This window comes from Harmonia axyridis, chromosome 3, assembly GCF_914767665.1.
Source record: "Harmonia axyridis chromosome 3, icHarAxyr1.1, whole genome shotgun sequence".
NCBI lineage: Eukaryota > Metazoa > Arthropoda > Insecta > Coleoptera > Coccinellidae > Harmonia > Harmonia axyridis.
Window position 1 is genome coordinate 21634634 of NC_059503.1, and position 22403 is coordinate 21657036.

Sequence of the window (22403 nt, forward strand, 5' to 3'; positions counted from 1 at the left end):
TGTCGTCGAAAGACCTCGCCTGTGATCCTTTCATTCGGTTTCAGAAGCTCATAGTAAACCACACCTAGCTGGTCCCACCATATACAGAGCATGAGCTTGGCGCCATGAATATTTGGCTTGGCCGTCGATGATGATGCATGGCCGGGTAGTCCCCATGATTTTCTTCGCTTGTGATTATCGTAACGGATCCAATTTTCATCGCCAGTCACGATACGATGCAGAAAACCCTTTCTTTTATGTCGCTGAAGCAGCTGTTCGCAAGTGAAAAAACGCCGTTCGACGTCTCTCAGCTTCAGTTCGTACGGCACCCAATTTCCTTGCTTTTGGATCATTCCCATGGCTTTCAAACGCTTGGAAATGGTTGTTCGGTCAACTCCCAATGCTTCAGCAAGTTCTTCTTGCGTTTGACACGAATCTTCATCAAGCAAAGTCGCCAATTCTTGATCTTCAAAGATTTGCGGCCGCCCGGAACGCTCCTTGTCTCCCACGTCGAAATCGCCACTTTTGAAACGTCGAAACCATCCGCGAACACTTGAATCATCGACACAACCTTCTCCATAAGCTTCCTGAAGCAACCGATGCGCCTCGGCAGCAGATTTCTTCAAATTGAACCAATAAAGTGAAACTTTCCGCAAATGACGTCGACTCGGCTCAAATTTCGACATTTTCACGATTTCAAAAATTTATGATGCGAAAAAATTTCAACTAATGTGTTGGTGTGGAATTGTTGACAGATGAATAAGCTTTGATTATGACATATGTAACCATTAAATACTCGCACAGTATTGGTGGCGCCATCTCTTACAAAAAACGGGAAAGACTTATTCACACACCTGATAAATGTTTCATCGTAAATTTTATGACGTTGAAGAACGAAGAAAAATTCTATAAATTGATATAATATAATAATATAATACCTATAATGTTTACTTACCATAAACATAAAAAAATTACAGAGGTATTTATTTCACGAAATATTTACCTGTGCGTAATTATAAATAAAAAGTGTTTCTAAAATATTTGAAGAAATATACATTATTTATAATATTTAAATTAGAAGTGAATTCTTTCCATTCAATATTGTCTATAAATTGATGGAATATAAAATGAGAGTACCTCCTTAAACTGGAACTTGATCAAAATAGTAGCAGAAATAAAGAAAGAGTAGTGGTCGATGTTTCCTTTCGTACACTTTTCGTGGAAATCGATCAATTCAATAATGTCTAGGTCATCATCAAAATGATAATTGATTATCTGAATCCATATTGCAATCAGTCATATTTCAATTTTGCTTCTTCTTTTATGTCTATAATCATAGATAAATACGAGTCAATATCTATAAATGAGTTTTGTGTTGCGCAGATCCCTGTTTATAAAATTAACCGGAAAGGTAAACGATTAAATTTTTTTTATGCTGTATAAAACGGTGTTTGAAAGTCGGTGCAAAAGGAACCAGAAACTTTAAAAATTTTTTAAAAACATTCAGATTAACGGCGCAACTGGGCATTAAACTAAAACTAAAGATGAAGCCAATAATCAAAATATTGTTTTCTCTTGTCGAGAATGATGTTGACCTGTCCGATCAATGAAAAACATTCAATAACGCAGTTATGAATTTGGTTCCATCCTTTATCCTACCTACGTCTCTTGACTATTTTATTAACAGTAGTTTTTGATAAATTTCATTCACTGGCCACAGTTCTCGATTTTTTTCTGGATACAATTGAATTTGGTTCAGAACATTGATATCGTTGATAGACTTGTTTTTTCTTACATACACACCAGTAAATTTGGATAACAGTCAAAATCACCTGAAAATCAATTTTGGATTACATGGTATGATATATCGTTGAATTCAGCGCTAAAAGTTATTTCGAAAAGTGTCATAAAATATGCAGGTCCGTATCGAAAAAAATGAGGTTGAGGGTGGCCCAGAGTGTACGAAACATTGGATACGAAATATGATTACGTCAAATTGAGGATAATATACTGTCGAATAAAAAATTCCTGTAACGTTTTTTGATAATATTTGAAATAAAGTGGGAAAACAGAAAAATCAAAATGACAAAATTTACTTTTCTTATATAACCGACTCTGATAATCTCGATTTGTTTGTACTGCTTGACAATGCTTCTATGCATGCAACTTTTTCTCCATTTGACCGACCTTCTAACTCTTATGGTTTTTAAGTACCAATACAATCCCATTAAAAAAAGTGGTCACTCTGTAGATATTCATCATCCATCTCATTATTTTAGATAGGTACGTTTACTCAATAATATGTCCTACAATTAGACTGTGATTCATTAAAAAACGTTAATTTGGTGACCTCAGTCTTCACCAAATAACTACTGCTTAATTCGCACCTGAATTTATGAATTGCATAAAATACTTCTTGGTTCCACGTGAAAATGAAATAATCGAAAAGAGAAGTTAGAAAAACTTATTTATTTACCAAACAATTTTAGAAGCTAAAAGCATTATGAGTACAAAAAATATACATCAGTTAACTCTTCAGTATTATGGATATAACAAAAAGCTTAGGAATTCGATGAACTTGCTGATAATGAACCATTTTCTTCTTTCATCGATTCTGAATCTCCCAAATTTGAGATATGTCCAACTACTGCATGCGTGATGCAATTTTGTATTTCTTGTTTAATTAGAGTTCTTTGTTTTAAGGGGAGGGAACGAAGTTCAGCAGCCACGTATTTACCGAAGTAACCGCAAGCATCTTCAGCATCCTCAACTTCATCACTTTTTGTGTTGTAACTAGCAGTTATATCAGGCTGGGGTTTGACTTCTTGCAAGCCAGGTTCAGTTTTGACTATAGATTCAAATGTATCCGTGTATGACTCATCTGAAGGTCCTGGCATGTTTTCGTCCATTTCGATTTTTACTTCTGGTGGTGGTGATTCAACATCAACAGAGGACTGGAACAAAATTAAAGAATTAGAGAAAATTCCACTTCTCATTTTGAAACAAAATATAAATTTCAATACGTATCAACACAATAAATTTGACTGAGACGAAATATCGAACAGTTGTTTCTACCTGTATCTTCACCTCATTTGAACCAGGAATCTAATATTTTCAAAAAATGCATTAAATCTTCGAGTTACGGACAGAATTCCTTCTTAAAGGTCTGACAAAAGTAAACATTAAAAACCTAATTCTAGGATTGAGCGAAAATGTTGGCATTTGCTGAAATTATAATATTATTGCAGGCCGAAAGCACGTATGCACACAATCGGCATATCTGACGACAATGAGTTAAGGCTGAGACGTAAAATAATTCAAAAAGATATACATATAATAAACAGAAAAACGAGTGACAAATAAATTCAAAAACAGAAATACATATAGCACAAGCATATGCGAGATAATTTTGTACATCTCAGATTGTATGGCAGTGAATAGAATTAGACCCAAAATATTCGTTAACAGAATGTTGAACGGAAATAAACTGAAAAACCTACTCCTAAAGACAGAGTCCACTAAGGAAGTTATAAAAAACTATTGACGCTGAGTCACAATAGCACGTAAAGGCGCATCCAAAAAAAAAAATTAATAGTGTGAAGTAAAACACTACGGAAAAATGAAACTAACGAATAACAACCTTTATTTTCATATATAATTTTGTTGATTATAATTTGTTCTTGCTATCATGATGTTCTCTTGATGATGGTTTTTGTTGGTTGAGTACTCCATTTCCGTTATTATTTTAAACATTTTGGCCTTTGTCCTTATTGCTAGATCTGGTCGAAATTTCTTCACAGTAGTTGCCAATGTTTTGAAATACATATCAATTTCATTCACATGTGTTTCCGTCAAATAAAGTCCTATGGTGCATTTTCGGTAATTGTTCCTTTGACCTAAGTATTCCCCAATTGTACTATTTACTCCAGACATTAAGATTTCAAATGAAGCATTGTTAGATCTCAGAGCGCTTTCATCAGCCTCAAAATCAGCATTGTCACTCTACCCATTCGATGTCTTCGCTGATAGTTTCAGACAGAGTATCTTTTTCATGTTCTAATGAAACTAAAAAGCCTAAACGTTCCCAGTAAGAAGCTCTCTTCTTTTTAACATATGTTTCTTAAACTTGTCTTATCTTTCTTGTAATGATCCCGCATACTTTTCCATTCGACCCTGTAACAGTTGAAGGCTTTTATCAACTTCTCAGTGTACGAAAGGAGTGAGTTACATTTTAAATAGGGGGAAATGGAGTTCAAATGAGAAGTTCTCTCAAAGAAAGTGTTATTTTCATGAGTTTTTTTCTTTCTTAAATACTCAAGAAATGTTGGCATAATCGAATATTTTGATAATTTGATTTTTATTATACATATGTAATATAATTTAAATTTATAGGTAATGTATAGGTACTGTTAAATCATAACTGGCTAGGATGAAATATTTTACCATCAACATGTGGAGGTTCAACAGTCAACAACATTATTAAATATAAGCAAAAAAACTTTTTTGTCAGGAAATTATTGAACTCCAATTCAACTTTATGAGCCAACTACACTAATTCATCACAAAACACAACTTGTTTGATACATATATTTCTTCAAAACATAGAACACATCATCGTTATTTAATCTCAGAGTAGAAGTATTTTCTTCATCAACATCATAACATCTAATTTCTGTGTTGAGACTAACAATATTATTCCTGGTTTGAGACTTGAAGGCCGCCTTCTCAACTCTGCTGAAGGACATCCATTATTATGCTTTGGGACTCACACTACTAAGTGAAATGGCTGAGATAATATCATCCTCGGACCAAGTGGAGTATATTTTCATAGGATTGATTATACGCTTGATTTGCAGACCAGTCGTAAAAGGTTTTACTCAATATAATGATTCAAACTGATTTTAATAAAATAAAATTTTTTTGTTTTGATTTTTTAACAGGGGATGTTTTTCTTCAGATATTTTGGGTTATTCAATCTCTAGAGTTAATTATAATCATTATGTTTTCTTCTGCTAGTTTTCCATGTAAATCATTCAACTCATTCCTGAAAAGCGAAAAATGCTTAGGGATTGATTTTAATAAGTCTCAGAAAAGTCAATGAAATATTGAGTTGGCTAATCAATCTCCACATTAGTAGTCCTTGATAAATCATGATCCATACTAGATCCACTGATTACAAATATATCTTCCAGAACTTTAAATGTTCAAACTCCTTCCTGACTCTCAGATCTTTCCTCCTTGGGTAATGAAGACTCTCTTGGAAGTAACAATGTTGGAACAGCATTGCAGTGTATATTTCTCAATATTGCTGTAGGAGAATGAGAAAATAACATTCGTCAAAGTGCTTGCTTCATTTACTGGCTAAAATTAAAAAGAATCTGTCATTATTTAAACCTCCGTTATTCATTTTGTTATGGTTACTGCAACCAAAAACTGCACAATTCGGCATCTTCGCCAGAAACTGACGAACAATCGAATTGATGTTTATATTATGAATTATATCCAGAATTTTATGTGTCCAACTATGTCAAACAAAGTTGAAACACGAAAGAAATACGGGATATTCGTTTAAAACGCATGTAAACATATTTCGCAAAAAGGTTCCTTAGGCAACCTGTGTCGCTAACGGATATCCATCTTTTTTCATCTCTTCTGATGGAAAGTTGGCGTATGCTTAATTAGAATAAACATTAATTTTTTTTTAGTAATTCATCTTGAGAGATTTTTTTAGGCAAACAACAAAATATTCGGGCCATATTTCAATTGATCTCAGGGAAGTTATCAAAAAGAATAACCTGAAATCAGGAGGCGTTATTCTTTACCTAGATATCAAAATTCATTTCGATATCATATGAGGTTTTGATAATATTGTAAAATTGGAAAAGTGAAATTTTTAATGGGGGTATTTTCGAACGAAACCAATTGGCCGATTTGGAACGAATTTAAACGAGACCCTAAACCCTCCTTGCCAATTTTATTATGTCTCATTCATTTTGGAATGATATCACACTCGTCCATAGAAAAAGCTCGTAAATAAATAAGAATGAAATGTATATAATTTTTATTTGTATATTACCATACATTTTACATAGCTGAAATTCAACAATTGCTAAATAAACCAAGTTTTGTCATTTATTTTTTATTATAGCTCTATAAATCTAAATTGAAGTTGAACTAATTGATTAAATTTCAATTTTCTTCAAAAATAGATCCAAATATATTTTTCACTTATTCTAGGTACCTAGTTACTTACCAGTTTTATTTTTTTCATGGAAGGTTCAACAATTTCTGGTAATTTCTTGAGGTCTAGTTTCAAAATTTTTCGGACCGACTCACGTCCCATGTTTAATGAAGGTGCGTGCCGTCGAGCTGAACGACCAGGACTCGTGATCATTGCTGTTCTCACTCTTTCAATGTTCTCCGGAGTCCTCACTGTTCGTGTAGCGCCTGGTGGTTTTTTCGCCATAATGTTGCCTGTGGTCCGAAAACTTGTAACCCATTTCATAATCGTTGGTCGGGTAGGTACAGCTCCATGCCGTCCTACGTTAAAATGAATGCGAAAATCACGCTGAGCCGCTACCACTGAATCATTGTTTCTTACATAAGAATCGTACGTAAACTCGCGATGTTGAACTGTCCACGGCTCCATTGCGACTGGAATACCTAAATGGCCACTGCTAAGGAGGTGAATGACCGCCCGCCCAACCCCCCCTAATTTGCCAAGGCCGAGTAAAGTCGCCTCAAAAATGTAAATACTTCCCGTGGTCACCCTGTACTTGCTTGGGGTATGAAAATACAGAAGGAACAGCATCAAGTTTTAATGTTATAGATCTACCTCCAGAATTATCTATACAGGGTGAGTCTTTGACTTGTACATATATTTTAACCGAAGATTCTTGAGGTCAAAAAAACGCTTTTTTCATTTACCATTTTTCCGATTCGGCCCGGTTAAAAAAATATAGCCATTTTAAATTTTCATAATGAGCTAATTCACCCCTGGAAACCGGAACACTGAAGTTTTTGCAAGTATAAGATTTGAACCTTGGAAATAAGCTACTAAATTAGAAAAACCATCATAAACTCATTTTTAACATTCCATTTGTTGAACAAAGTAGTATTTATAATACAATAAATGAGTTATCCCAATTTCATTGACGATAAGGATTAAATATTTTTCTCTTAATTTTCTATTTCATTCATTATAATATATCGATGTTTTGTTTATTTCATTTCGTACAAGAATTGCCATTTAATCTTACATTCTCAAATAAATAATATTCATCTGTGAAAGTTCTAACACAGACTAGTAATCTGTGGTTTTGAGTTTGAACTTCAAATTTTGAGTGTTGCAAATTTAAACACAGCAGTTCGCATAATCTATGTTCTAACCTAAAATATTCATTTACAGTTTACACTGTTATTGTTAAATGATATTTGATATTATGTTAGCATGAAATGAAAATCATCGAAGATTTGAAGAAACCCAACTGAATATTGAAGTTACATGCATATTTTCAAGGAATTTAAAAAGAATTTCCAAAATAATTGTGTGGATAATATAAATCAAAATAATATCACTGTGCATTCTGATAGAAAGCAATTCCTTTATGAAATGAAGCATTCGATTTGTTCAAACTATCTCATAAAAATATTGGTCTGCATCAATATTTTTGAAGCCATCAGTATGGAAATGAATTGTTATGGCTCTGTTATAAATGGAAAATGTTAGATTCCTCTTGTGATCAAATTTGTTCTATAATATGTACCTACATTATAGCCAACTCTACTACTTGATTCATCTTGATTTTGCCATTGAAAATAAATGAGAAGTATTCAATATAAATATCCACAATTGAATATCTTGTTTATTTCAACTCAACTAATTTCTTTTCACATAAAAACAATTGTGGCACTGTAGGATGTATAAAGGAATAAAAGTATTCAATCTCAATCACATGAAAACTTGTCTAGTATGTACCTAGTGGTATGTTTCGATGTGAATTTGAATGACCTGAAGAAGAATACAGTATTGTAGCAGCTGTCTTTAGTGGAATATTGATTGTTGTCATTATAATGGGACTATTTTGTGAAAACTTTTTCAAACATGGAATTTATGAGTGATTTGGACTTTTCAAAATAGTTGAATGTTGATTTTAATGAAGTATCTTCTTATTATCAGAGCTGTGCCAAAGCTCAGTAATTTGTAATCAAATCGAGGAGTTGAGGTGAGCTTATTCAAATAACTTCATTTTCAAACTAAGTTGGCTAGGGAAGATGTATCACATCAAAGAAAAGCTATATTCCAAAAATCATTTCCTTCGATAGAACCATTTACGAGATATAGCCGAAAATCACAATTTTTTATCGATTTTCAACAGCCTGTATCTTTGTAACGGGGGGGGTCGAATTAGAAAAAAATATAAAGGAAAAAAGTATTTCTTTTGACCGCAAGAATCTTCGGTTGAAATATATGTACAAGTCAAAGACTCACCCTGTATAATTAGTTGGAAAAAAATGCTCACTACAAAGTTTGCTTAATTCAGTTGGTGTCTCGGTTGGTGTCCAGTTCTCTCTGCGAACTGCTTCTATCCATAACTTGAAGATCTCTGGTCGTTTGAATGGAAAACTATAACAAATAAATTTACTCGCAATCTATCAATGTTCTTCATGATATTATTCATTTTTTATATTCGAATGTAATTATCAACTCACCCATGAAAAGATAATCGTCGATGATCTTGTTCGTTCTTGCACCCAATCGCTACACAACGATAAACCATTGTTTCTAAATTTCAATGCTGATCTCAAATTTCACCAACAAAATTCTCTACTTTTTAAACCACACAACAAATGAAACGCAATTATTGGATAAATTTATGTTTATCTTCACTGGAGACAATCTGTTTTCACTAACATAGTACGTCTATGCAGATAAGTATACCACATTGCTGTGAGTGCGACAAGGAGAGGTTACCGTTAACGAGCTGAATGCTGATTTTCGTTTTGGCCACCCCTGGGCACAGTTTAAGATAACAAAGAACGGCAAGGTCCGTTTCATGTAGTGGATGCGTACGATTGTTACGTCGATTCCTCTCTCTCTTTTTATCTCTCTCGCGCGCTCTCTACGAGCTCTATTTATATACAGGGTCTTTATAAATAATATAATCTTTGAAACATTTTTGATATACAGTTATCCCAGTTTTGTCAAAATAAAGTTGGACAATTTGAGTCATAATTGATAATACTCGATTTATCATTATAATTTCCGAAATTTTGTCCTATAGAATAGTTGCCAGTATTTGTAGAAAACGGTTGAGAACATATCAAACGTTTACTACGATGTTGCAATAATTTTTGAAGACATTAGATTATCGATCAATATATATTATATTATAAAGGGTGTTTTTTTAGAGCTATAGAACTTTAAATTGCAATAAAACATTATTCGATTGACATAAATTTTATTTATCTGCAAGATAATCTTGTGGCATTACATTTTAAATATGATTTCTGGCATATGACCGCCACGGCTGGCTCGGATGTAGTCCAATCTGGACGTCCAATTTTCGATGACTTTTTCCAACATTTGTGGCCGTATATCGGCAATAACACGGCGAATGTTGTCTTCCCAATGGTCAAGGGTTTGTGGCTTATCCGCATAGACCAATGACTTTACATAGCCCCACAGAAAGTAGTCTAGCGGTGTTAAATCAAAAGATCTTGGAGGCCAATTCACAGGTCCAAAAACTGAAATTAGGCGGTCACCAAACGTGACTTTCAATAAATCGATTGTGGCACGAGCTGTGTGACATTTTGGGCCGTCTTGTTGGAACCACAGCTCCTGGACATCATGGTTGTTCAATTCAGGAATGAAAAAGTTAGTATTCATGGCTCATTGACTGTAACGTTCTGGCCATTATCGTTTTTGTAGAAGTACGGACCAATGATTCCACCAGCCCATAAAGCGCACCAAGCAGTCAGTTTTTCTGGATGTAACGGTGTTTCGACATACACTTGAGGATTAGCTTCACTCCAAATGCGGCAGTTTTGTTTGTTGACGTCGCCATTCAACCAGAAGTGCGCTTCATCGCTAATGGATGTAGTGCGCGATACGTATTCCGCACAGAACCATTATTTTCGAAATCAAATTCAAAATTGCACTATTTGCAAGCATTGTTCAGACGTGAGTTTATTCATGATGAATTGCCAAACCAAACTGAAAATAAATCACTTGACAGCTGTTAAATCGGTCTCCATCTTGAACAGTAATGCCAACTTAAAGTTATATACCTCGAAAAAAAACACCCGGTACCTTCCATATTTCGAATCTTTTTTTTTTCCTTCCGATATTAAAAGCAGAAGATTTGTAATGATTCTATATTCAGGTTAGGACAAGTTTTTACCTGTTCCATTCATAACTTTTCCAGCTTCCTTCCAGAACATTTCTCTTTGGGTCACATTTTAGAACTGCGGCTCTCTAAAGTCATACAGTAAAGTATGATTACTGACTAAATCAATAAACTTCTCATCTTCCTCTCTACTGAATCGAGCTCTTTTAGACATTTTGAGTCCACTCTGAGAGCACGTCCAGCCTTTTACGCAGCGCACAACTCACTGTCTCTTTCGAAGGTCGATCAGTTGGCGCGTTATTTGATCAGCGTGAAACGTGTTGCGCTCGCTCTTTTGCAACGGAAAACGTTAAACACTATATTCGGCTGAACTCTGAACTATTTTTTTGTTGGGTACTGTATATTTTTCGATATACTAGTTCATCTAGAAATGCTTCTTCTTGTCAATGACAAACAATTTTAAAAATAGATATTTGGAAACATTGAAAAATACTCTGCCCATGTGTGTTGCCCAATGGCTGAGTTCAGCGGAAAGAGCAGTTGCAAACCTGATCCCTGAGCGCTTACATATCCTGTGATTGGTTAGTGACACATGGTTAGTGGGGATTTCCTTTCATAAAAGTTTCATTTTTAACTCTCTCGATAATTTATTATTTTCTCAAAAAAAAGAAAGGTTTTCTACGGTACCACGTTGTTAGATCGCGCGTAATGAAATTAAAGATGAAAATAATTCATAGGCATACAAATTCGCTTCCGCCGTTTTGTTTTCGAAATTCAAGGCTGTATTGTGAAAAACTAGTTATACATTTATGATTCAAAGTATTGTCTATCGCTGGCCACTACTTTGTCCTATCTTTCAGGCAGCGTACGAATCAGTGTTGAAAAAACTGGTCATCTTTTCAAGCGATTCAAGAATTGATCAATTTTTTACTTCTTCATAAGACCGGAACTGCTGGTCAGCCAGGCCGTGTGCCATTGATCGAAATTAGTGATTGTCCGAGTCAGCGACGTCTGGAGAATACGGCGGGTGGGGTATGACTTCCTATTTCAACGTTTCCAAGTATGTCTTGAACACTTTCGCAACGTGAGGTCGAGCATTGTCATGCTGTAAAATCCCTCGTTGTAGTGCGGCTGCTTGTCTTTGAATGCTTGGCTCAAACGCATTAAGTAACGATCGCCTGCTACTGTTTCAGTCGGTTTTAACAACTCATATTACACTACAGCGAGCTGATCCCACCAAATAATGAGCATGACCTTGGAACCGTGAATATTCCTTTTGGCCGTTGACGTGGAAACATGGTCGGGATATCCTCATGATTTTCTGCGCTTGGGATTATCGTAATGAACCCAGTCACAATGCGATGCAGAAATTCCTTCTGTCTTTGCCATGCAAGCAGATGTTTACAAGCTAACAAAAGCCGTTCAACATATCTCAGCTTCAACTCGTACGGCACTCAATTCCCTTGTTTCTGAATCATTCCCATGACTTTCAGGCGTTTGGCAATGGCTTGTTGCGTCAATCCCAATGATCCTGCCAATTTTTGTTGCGATTGAAACGAGTGTTGGTCAAGTATCGCCTCCAATTCTGTATATCATAAAATTTTCTCTCTTCCACCGCCATGGTGATCTTCGACGTCAAAATGGCCGTTCTCGGCACGTTATTTGTTTAATAGTGGCCTCACCATAGGTATTTGAGAGCCTTCGATGAGCCTCAGCGGCAGATTTTAAAACCTCCTGCAAAAGTCGAGGATTTGGCTCGAAAGCTGACATGTTTAAACGAGAATTACTTTATGATGTGGACACAAATCGACTAATATTTCGATGGCGTTAAATTTTCAAATACCTAAGCTTATTGTATGACATCTACGATCTTTTTGTTTCGACTATCACTTACCGCTACAGCCATCTATTGCAAATGACGAAAGCAATCTTGCACTCCTAATAATACTTATACAAACTTCCACATTCTTGAGAAAAGTTGAACTTTCTCCACTTGTTGTACAACATACTATTTTCTCTTATTCAAGGTAGGTACTTACCACTTTTCTTTTTTTCATTGGAGGATCAACAATTTCTGGCAAAACTTGCTTGTGGTATGGAAATATAGATGGCACAGCATCAGGTTCCAATGTTCTAGATCTACCTCCAGAATTATCTATATAATCAGTTGGAAGAAAATGCTCACTACAAAGTTTGCTATATTTTGTTGGTGTCCAGTTACCCCTGCCAACTGCTTCTATCCATAACTTGAAGATATGTGGTCGTTTGAATGGAAAACTATAACGAATAAATTCACTCTCAATATATCAAAATTCTTGACAATTATTTAATATGTTTATAGCCAAATCCAAAATTATCCACTCACCCATGAAAAGATAGTCGTCGATAATCTTGTTCGTTCTTACATCCAATCGCTACACAAGAGTAAACCATTGTTTCTAAATTTTAATGCCGATCACAAATTGCACCAACAAAATTCTGTACTTTTTGAACAAGACACAACAAATAGAACGCAACTATTGGATAAATTAACGTTTATCTTCACTAGAAACAACCTGTATTCAATTACCTCGTACGTCTAGGCGAATAAGCATACCACATTTCTATGAGTTTGACAAGGAGAGGTTACCGTTAAGAAGCCGAATGCCGATTTTGGTTTCGGTCGCCAAGGGCAAAGTTGAAGCTAACAAAGAACGACTACGTCCGTTCCAGGCAGTGGATGCGTATGACTGTTACGTCGACTTCTCTCTTTTTATCTCTCGCGCGCACTCTCTACGTTCTATTCATGTTTACAATCAAGGGCGTAGAGATGGGGGGGTAAAAGGGGTAATTACCACCACCCCCCCCAAGATTTCAAAAACATCAATTTGGGAATTCTCGCATAAACGAAAAACGAACCAATAATTATTTTACTTCTCTTTGAAATCCACAGGGCAGTAAAAAATCGGACCCTTTTACGGTTTATGAGTTTATTATCGCTTTCAAGTGATGAGTACTTTTATTGCAATACGAGCTCGTTTTAGTCCGAGGTTTATTATTTTCTCTCAACTATCCGCTTTGTCGGCCTCTTATTCGCCATCTCTGATTTTTGCATTCACAAAATTTCATTACTGTACCTAGTTATCAAAAACCTGAACCGTGTAATTGGTATAAAGAAATTGTCAGGGATGTTTTGTACCATTTACTGTTATTCATTCAGTTACAATTTATTTGTGAAGACATTAGTTTTGAATTGACTATATCTACACGGTGTCCCTCAATGGAGGTACAAATGAAAATGACAAATTTTTCGGATCATTTCAAGAAAAATAGTCCTATAACATATAACACTTTGTTTTTGAGATACCGATGTTAAAGTTTAGGTTTTTTTTCTCATAGAACCTTCCCTTCACCAGATTATTGATTTGAATTGGCCATACATATTCCAATTTGAAGATTCCATCATGTAATATGCTAATTTGGAATGCAAATCCACAAGGTGATATTTTTTTTTGGAAGAGTGCCTGATTCTTTCCTTCAGAACTATTTTGTGGTGAACCGCTGGCAGTTTAGAAAAATGTAAAAAAAAAACTCTGGACTAGTACTACACTTTTTGGTTTGTTATAGTTTCATCGTATCTGCTATCGATTTCGAGAAATAAATTTCAGACAGCTCTCTAATAATTCTCAGGAAAATCCAAATCATCATAAAAATCCAACTAGTAAGCTGCAATGAATTGATTAATTATATTATAAGTTTCGGTACTCTGTAGCGCAGATTAATAAAGATTTGATGAACTGATATAAAGATCACTAAGAAGTACGACACAATAGAAACACCCTGTATCTCGAAAACAAAGCATTTACGGGCTCATATTCTTGGACTTTTTAATCTTTAAATTATCCAAGGAATCTCTCATTTTCCTCCGTAACTCTAATTTAGGAACATCCAAAATAAGGTAAGAACAAACGAATTGGTAATAAAAAAATTATTTCGAGTAATTTAGTTCGAACTTCGTGACAATATTTTTTTATCGCATTACAGATATGAGTAAACGTTGTCCTAAAAAAAAAATGTTTTCGACTACGCCCCCCTTCCCAAGAAAAAAAAGATCTACTCCCTTGTTTATAATTAATTGTTACATCGCGGCGCCTTTGAAACATTCTCAATATACAGTTCGATAATAATTGAATAGTTAACAGTATCAGAAGAAAGCGGTAAAGAACATGTCAAACGCTTACTACCTACGATGTTACAATAATTCAAAGAGACCCCGAATTATCAGATATTCAATGAAATATATTATATTTCAATCAAATTTTATCACTTCCGATATCAAACAGCAATAGACATTGATTGATTTCAGGATTAGGACAAGTTTTTACCTGTTCTATTCAAAATTATTCCGCCTTCCTTCCAGAACATTTCTCTTTGGGTCAGATTTTAGAACTGCGGGTATCTAAAGTCATACAGCAAAGTATGATTACTAACTAAATAGATCAACTTCTCATCTTCCTCTCTACTGAATCGAGCTCATTTTTGGCATTTTGAGACCACTTTGAGAGCGCATCCAACCTTTTACGCTGCGCACAACTCACTGTCTCTTTAGAAGGTTTATTGGTTGGCGCATTATTTGATCAGCGTGAAACGTGTTGCGCTCGCGCTATTGCAACGAAAAACGTTAAACACTATATTCGTCTGAACTCTGAACTGTTTTTCTGTTGGGTACTGTATATTTTTCAAAATTCTAGTTTATTTTGTTAATGATGAAATATTGAAGCGAATAGATATTTCGAAACATTGAGTAATACTCTTCCAACGTGTGTGGCCCAATGGCGGAATTCAGCGGAAAGAGGTGCTGCTGCTGCAAATCTGATCCCTGGGTGCTCACAGATCCTGAAGTGATCTGAGAGAGGTTTTCTGAACGGTTAGAAAATACCTAAGCTCCAAAACTTCTGCTTTCACAGTTTTCACAACGTGTTGTGCTTAGTGAACGTAATTCAAAGTTTCTCAGAAACATGGCGTCCGCTCACTAAACATGTTGGGCATGCGCTCGCTGATCATATTGGTTCAGCGAAAATTCTACAACTGTTGTGTCCGCTCGTCACATCCGTTTTTCGAGTCAAACCGGAAAAGCAGAACGCGAGATTTTTTTTTTCACAACTTAAACCTCAAACCTTCACAATGATCTCTTCCGAAGTATTCCATGCAAATGTACTAGTCGTTCTCAATTTTATTTTTGAAATTCATAAGTCTATTCTATCTGAAAGTTTCGTTCGAAATAGTAAAAATCCACTCACCATAGAAAAAAATGTCCTTGAACCCATAAAATCCATCCAGAATCGAGCATGTTCGAACCAAGCCAATTTAGGTTTATATACCTCTTTATTGTCCGGTTTGACCTTTTTACTAGCTGCTATCTTGGTGAGTTCCTGTCGAAAAGCATCCTTCAGGCACTTAATTTTAGTTCTAAGGAACTTTATATCCGCTGTTTCGTCCAACAGACCAATGCTAATCAAATCTTTCAATAGCTTGTTGAAACAATCTATCCTATTTTTCTTCTTAGTGTAATCTTCATGTCGCATGTTCCATAGTAATTCGTAAGATTCGAATATTTTTAGAAACGTGATTATTTGTTTGTTGTTCCATTTTTGTTTCTTTAGCGAGCTCATTATATTCAGCTTCTTCTACGTCATACGGCGTATCTGCAATTCTAGCCAACTAGCACGCTACTGACGATCGTTTTCAACTGCTTGTTCGTCAAGCAGGCTAGTTCCGAGGAATTAAACAGCGCGTGACCGAGTTGAGGTAAAGGTGGCCATAGACTGAGGTACTTCATGTCGGAAGCGAATATAGGGGTGCATATTCAAGTTTTTGAAAGTCGATGTTTCCATCGAAACTGAGCCTATTAACTTTTCATTTATTTGATCGAAGGTTATAATTCTCTTCAGAATTCAGTATGACGGGATGTGTTTAAAAAAAAATCAGTCTAGTACGAAGCGGAATCAAGTATTTTGATAAATCCTAAATTTCCATCCCATTGTAATGTATTCTAGTATGGGAACATTCAATATTTCAATTTCAATATTGTAGTGTGTTTTTAGAATGCTTGGTTTTCAATCGAAGTCTTCTCTAACAAGTTCAAATTTTGAGGGATTATCAAAATTCTTCAGGACAATAAATCCTCAAAATATACTCATAATAAAAAAGCTTTGTAATGATATAAAAATCACAGTTTACCTCATAAAAGAGTGCATCTTCTTCATTCAGTTCTCATAAATTTGTGTTTTTTGACTGAAAACAAAAACATAGTTTCGAGTGGGGTTGGCTTTTGAGTAGCACACTTGAGTATATCGAAAACCTCTTTTAACATTTCCAAATTTAAATCAGGTTTGATTTTTGTCTTTGGTTGTTCTTTAGCATTCTTTATCATTTATATTTTTTTTGCGATCTCGTGATTTCTATTGTCCTGAGGATAAGAATAAAACTTTGTATTTTTCAGACCCCAACCACCCCTGAAGAATGAATGAAAGAAGAAAATGATTTCATGAAACAGTCCTGCCATTAGGGCAATATACGGAAAACATATTATGATTCAATGTTCCCTCAAGAGTGGAACTGAAGTTTATATAATTATAATCACACTTTAGTACTATATTTTTGGCAGTAGTAGACGCTGCTCACATTGATGGGCATTGAAGAATTCCAGATGGTGGTATAATGAACAGCTGTTCTTTGAACGAGGTGATTTTGAAAATACCCTCACCAATGAAAATATCAAACCGTGAGAACGAAATTCAATTTTTTTTGGGGATTCTGCTTTTTTTGTATGGGTGATAATATTATGAAACCTGAGCTTGCGTATCAACGTTATCTTGCGTTTTAAGATAATGGATTTTTGAGGACACAAGGGTTGTGACTTAGATGCGAATCATGTGTTAATGAAAATAGTACCACAGATAAATGATGTTGGTGGTCTTTCCATCCGACTCGGAGGACCAATGTTAGGTTTGCATTCCAACCCTTGCGTCCTCAAAAATCTCATATCTCAGAACGCAAGGTGACCTTGGGACTGGCAAAAACCACCAGAAACTTTGGAATTTCAACTACTGCACCCCAAACCACAGTCACTTTCTGCCCCATTTCATCAGTTTCTTCAAGTATAATTTTTAACCTTGTGCACAAACTGTAGAATGAAGATTACCCCTTGAACTTCTGAGCCTGGTTGTTCAGTTTGTCACACACAAATAATTTCTTCGAACCTATCCTTCAACCTTGTTGACAAACTGTGGAGTAAAGACTACTCCTACTTCCTTGTCTTCAAGCCGATCGTTCAACCTTATAAACTAAGCCTAATACAACTAGCCCCAACTACCTAATTAAAAATAGAAACTCTATACAGAGCAGATCAGAACGACAGAAGTCATCAAAAGAATTCATGTCAATATGAAGAAAAAACGCAAATTACTGCCAAAAAAATGAAACTGAAGGAAGAGTGAAATAACTTCAATGAATCACTCAAAAATTTGAAAGAAAAATTACTAGAAATCAAGGTAAGTTGAATCACTTCGGATTCATTCTATAAGTATTTAAGAATATATTTTTATTTAATATTTCAACTGTTATTGTATCTCGCAATTGTGCGGTGACACTGAATCAAGTATGGTTGATTCCCCCTCTTCAATATCTACTACACCACTTTGAACATTGACTTCTTTCTTCAATTCATTATACCCAGGTTTGATTTGAGTTATTACACTAATTCATAAAAGCTGACTTTACAATTGATATTAGTGTAAAGCACTAAGTTGAGCTTTTGAAGCTAATACAAGTATATAATACATTAACTTTTCAGAATTAAAGTAATTGAAATGAAAATTGTGACAACTAGCCACGGAATCTCCTACTCATTTCTTCCCAATTTTTGATTATTTGAAGGGAAGGTCGAAGAGAAAAGATGAAAGTTGCTTGAGGAATTAAATCCATGACAAGAAGTTGAGGCATTGGTATAAGAGAAATTGTGAATTCCAATGAAAGCATCGATTCAATTCGAAAACGACAAATTTCATTTATTCATTATTTTCAATGTTGTATATTTTTGAAATCAGTAGAAATTTAGCTCTCAAAAAATAGTACAAAAAATCTAGTGTTTCCATTTCAAGAAAATATAACTTTGGGTCATAGTTCCATAATTGAAAAGCCTTCTAAAAAGACGAGCATGCCATGTAAAAAAGTGCCTGTATAATGTTTTAATTTCAGACCTCTATCACCAGTATTATCAGAGATATAATTTTTTTTAATATCGCCATTTTTCCAATTGTTGCTTATTATTCGGAAACAAGAATAGATAGCTTAAAATGAGTACTACCCTTGTTAGTTTCTCAGAGAAAAAGCGGGAATGGGGTATCAGTTTTTGCCAATCTCCTCTGGATTAAAGAGTGTAGTGCTGAAACATCGAAATTTGCCCAACCTGTACATGTTGTCTTGGCGCTTCATAAAACACTTTTGTTCAGAAAACTGACTCAATCTACACTCAAAATTTCGTGAAAGAATCACATGAAATTCGAACAAGGGCACAAAAGCTCGAAATTTCCATAATTTCTTCCTTCTGTTTTACGTTTCAGTCCCAATTTTACGAGATCTAAATTTTTTCTTCCACCATAAAATTCGTCATTTGATATAGACCAGCCCACTATAAACCCGTCGAGAGTTGTTTAATTTCGACCTGGATTGGGATTGTTTTCGATGATGGTTCGGAATACCGAGAAAAGAAATCATTTCAGACGATATAAGAAAACCTGAACTGCAGCAGCGGTCATTTCAGACGGCGTCCGAGGACATTATGCACAAAAGGAATCAAAAAGGAGTAAAAGGACCGTACGAATCAGCCCCGATGAGGAGCATCAATGTAAATATGCGGTCCGAAGCAGGTGATGTGTGGTAGCCTATAATCAGCCATCAGTCTCGATATGCCGGCCGCCAAACGACCGACTGAAAAAAAAGATCGGCCGCACTCGGTGCGACGTCGCACAGGCCGAGAGCGGCGACAACCACATGGGCAATGCCACCGCGATTTTGGATGTTTTAACAGGCCAATTGAAAAGACCCTGGTCTACCATAGTAAAACACATTTTTTTGGCAAAATTCGTTTTTATTATTCAATATAGTTGCCTTCGAGGGCGATACAGCGATTATAGCGATCTTCCAACTTTTCGATACCATTTTTGTAGTACAATTTTTCTTACGTTTCGAAATAGGCCTCAGTTTCGCCGATTACTGCTTCATTGGCGCTAAATTTCTTTCCAGCGAGTATTCTTTTGAGGTCTGAGAACAGGAAAAAATCGCTGGGGGCCAAATCAGGTGAATACGGTGGATGCAGAAGCAATTCGAAGCCCAATTCATGCAATTTTGCCATTGTTTTCATTGATTTGTGACACGGCGCATTGTCTTGATGAAACACCAACTTTTTTTCTTCAAATGGGGTCGTTTTTTAACGATTTCATCCTTTAAACGATCCGATAACGCTATTTAATAATCGCTATTGATGGTCTGGCCCTTTTGGAGTTAATCAATGAATGTTATATCTTGCGCATCCCAGAATACTGATGCCATAACCTTGCTAGCTGACTGTTGTGTATTTCCTCGCTTTGGATTCGGTTCATCGTGTGCAGGCCACTCAGCTTACTGTTGATTGGACTCCGAAGTCAAATGATGGAGACATGTTTCATCCATTGTCACATATCGACGCAAAAATTCAGGTTTATTGCACTCAAACAGCTTCAAACACTTCTCAGAATCATTAACAAGTTGTTGCTTTTGATCGATTGTGAGCTCGAGCAGCACATATTTTGCACATAGCTTTCTCATGTAAAAATATTCGTGAATGATATAAAGTACACGTTCAGATGATATCTTCACAATGTCTGCTATCTCGATCAAATTCACCTTACGTTCATTCAAAATTATTTTGAACTTTTTGATTTTTTTCGTCGGTGACAGCCTCTTTTGGGCGTTCACTGCGTTCGCCATCTTCGGCGATCATTTCACCGCGCTTACACTTAGCATACCAATCAATGATGGTTGATTTTTCTGGTGCTTTATTTTTTACCTTCAAAAAGCAATATTTCATCAGCACACAATTTTTTTTTCTTTTTTCTTGAAATAACAAAATAAGCTACACTCACAACGCAATATCTCACAAACTAATGATCGGATTGCTGTCAAATTTTGACACGTATCGTTTGAACGTTGGTACTAATAAAAATCATATAGATTTAATACTTGCATCGCCATCTGTGCATCAGACCGGGGACTTTTCAATTACTCTTTGCTACAGGTATGCAGGAAGAGACAAAATATGAAAATTAGAAAAAATCTAAATTTATCGAGTCAGTTTTTTTGAATAAATACCAGTATGCTAGTTGATTGTCTATCGAAATAGTAAATGTATCGATTTGATCACTTTCATTGCTCGAAATAGCACACGTGCTTCCGCGTGTCAATTTGATCGTTTTATAGGTGGGAGTTGGGCAAATCTTCCACATCTCATCGATAGAACTGGTTTGTTATTGAGTTATTGACAGCCGATAAAGAAAATTCAAACACCGATTAAGGATTTTACAGTCATCGAGAAAATGAGAGAAGTTTTTAATGATTAGACGATCACGTTTGGCAAAATTCTATAGCACATGTTGAAAAAACCGAAGAAGAATATTTTGCGATCAAATCTATTCCTTTAGTTACTTTCAGTCAGTAATGATACCTCGAGTTCTAAAGAAAATAATTTCGCATCCTAAGGACCGTAATACCACTAAAAAGAAGATTTTTGGTGGAATGCGAAAAAGACTATAAATTGAATATTTCACCTAAAAAACGAAATAATAATAATTAAACATTTTATGAAATACATACGTTCCATGGCATATTATTATTTTTCCAATTATTTTTATTTTTTATTGGTACATGAAAAAACGTAAACTAAATAGTGAAGAAACCACTCGAACAAACAATATATCAAGTAGTGATTTATTCAACGGAGTGACATCTCGTTTTGGGCGTTCGACAGGTTCCAGCATCTTATCAGTAGCGAATTACATAATTCATCCAGTTGTTAAACATACAGTCATCGAATAACATGGTAGTCTAGCATAATTATAACACGATGGAAGGAAAGCATCCGGAAAAATGACCATAAACGAAATATTGTTATGAAGAGCGAACGCAAATACTGATTTCTCATGGAGATAGAGAAGATTTCGTGAGCTTAGTATAGCTGAGTGTCCGTTAACTGTCAGAGGAGTGAACTCGAGATGTGTGGATTGACCTAAACGGGCTCGGATAACTCACGCAGCGTCTACCGTTTATTGATATCGTCATGATGGAATTCATAATGTCCGAGAACAGCGTTGAAATTATTCTGGTCGGCAATTACGATACAGAGGAAGGAATTGGCGAACGCTTCCTGACGTTGAACGCTACAAGAATATCTTGGACGGTAGCATCCGTAAACAGTGTCAATTCTAATGGTAACGATGCATTGCACTCGAAGTTTAGCAAACATGACATGATTTGCATTTGTCCGTTTTATAGACATAAAAATTTATATAAGATGTCCCGCCAATGAATCGAGAAAAAACCCTGCCAATAAATGAGATACTCTGCTTTCACGTATTTTGTTCCTGAGAACTTAGTTCTCCACAGTATGTTATATTCGGTTTTGTTAAGTTGAATCGCTATTGAGGAGTTGTTGTTATTTACGCATGCGCAGCGCACGGCTTAGAGATTTTTAGGAACCTAAATGTTTCAACTACCAACCTATACCAAATTTCATCAAAATTGGACTAGTAGAACACCAAATATTGAGATTAGGAATTCAAGGCTTGGCTTGGTTTTCAAGCTAAGCTCAAATCAAGTAGTAGTTTATCAATCTCAAGTCAAGTCAAGTATTTATTCATCAAGTACTTGAATCATTTAACAGATTTATCGTGTAGTATCAAATTAATAAAAAATTATCAAATGAAAAGGAACCTTGCGAAAAACATTTTCATTTATTAAACTTATTCTAAAAAAGAACCGAAAATATAACTTTTTTTGAAA

General features: G+C 35.3%; 1 protein-coding gene across 4 annotated transcripts; it reads right to left on the minus strand.

Annotated features, from left to right (window-relative positions):
- Window positions 1–2433: 2433 nt before the first annotated feature.
- On the minus strand, window positions 2434–16053 carry LOC123676290 (THAP domain-containing protein 3-like). Of its 4 annotated transcripts, none has more exons than XM_045612102.1 (3): window positions 12694–13118; window positions 12368–12605; window positions 2434–2933 (listed from the first exon to the last, which is right to left on the minus strand). In XM_045612102.1, the coding sequence occupies exons 1-3, from the start codon at window positions 12759–12761 to the stop codon at window positions 2541–2543; spliced, it is 699 nt and encodes a 232-aa protein (XP_045468058.1). In that variant the 5' UTR covers window positions 12762–13118; the 3' UTR covers window positions 2434–2540. The 4 variants fall into 4 exon arrangements, with proteins under 4 accessions (XP_045468058.1, XP_045468059.1, XP_045468057.1 ...); XM_045612103.1 differs by lacking the exons at window positions 12368–12605; window positions 12694–13118 and adding exons at window positions 6233–6519; window positions 6581–6935; XM_045612101.1 differs by lacking the exons at window positions 12368–12605; window positions 12694–13118 and adding an exon at window positions 15608–16053.
- Between the last annotated feature and the right edge of the window lie 6350 nt (window positions 16054–22403).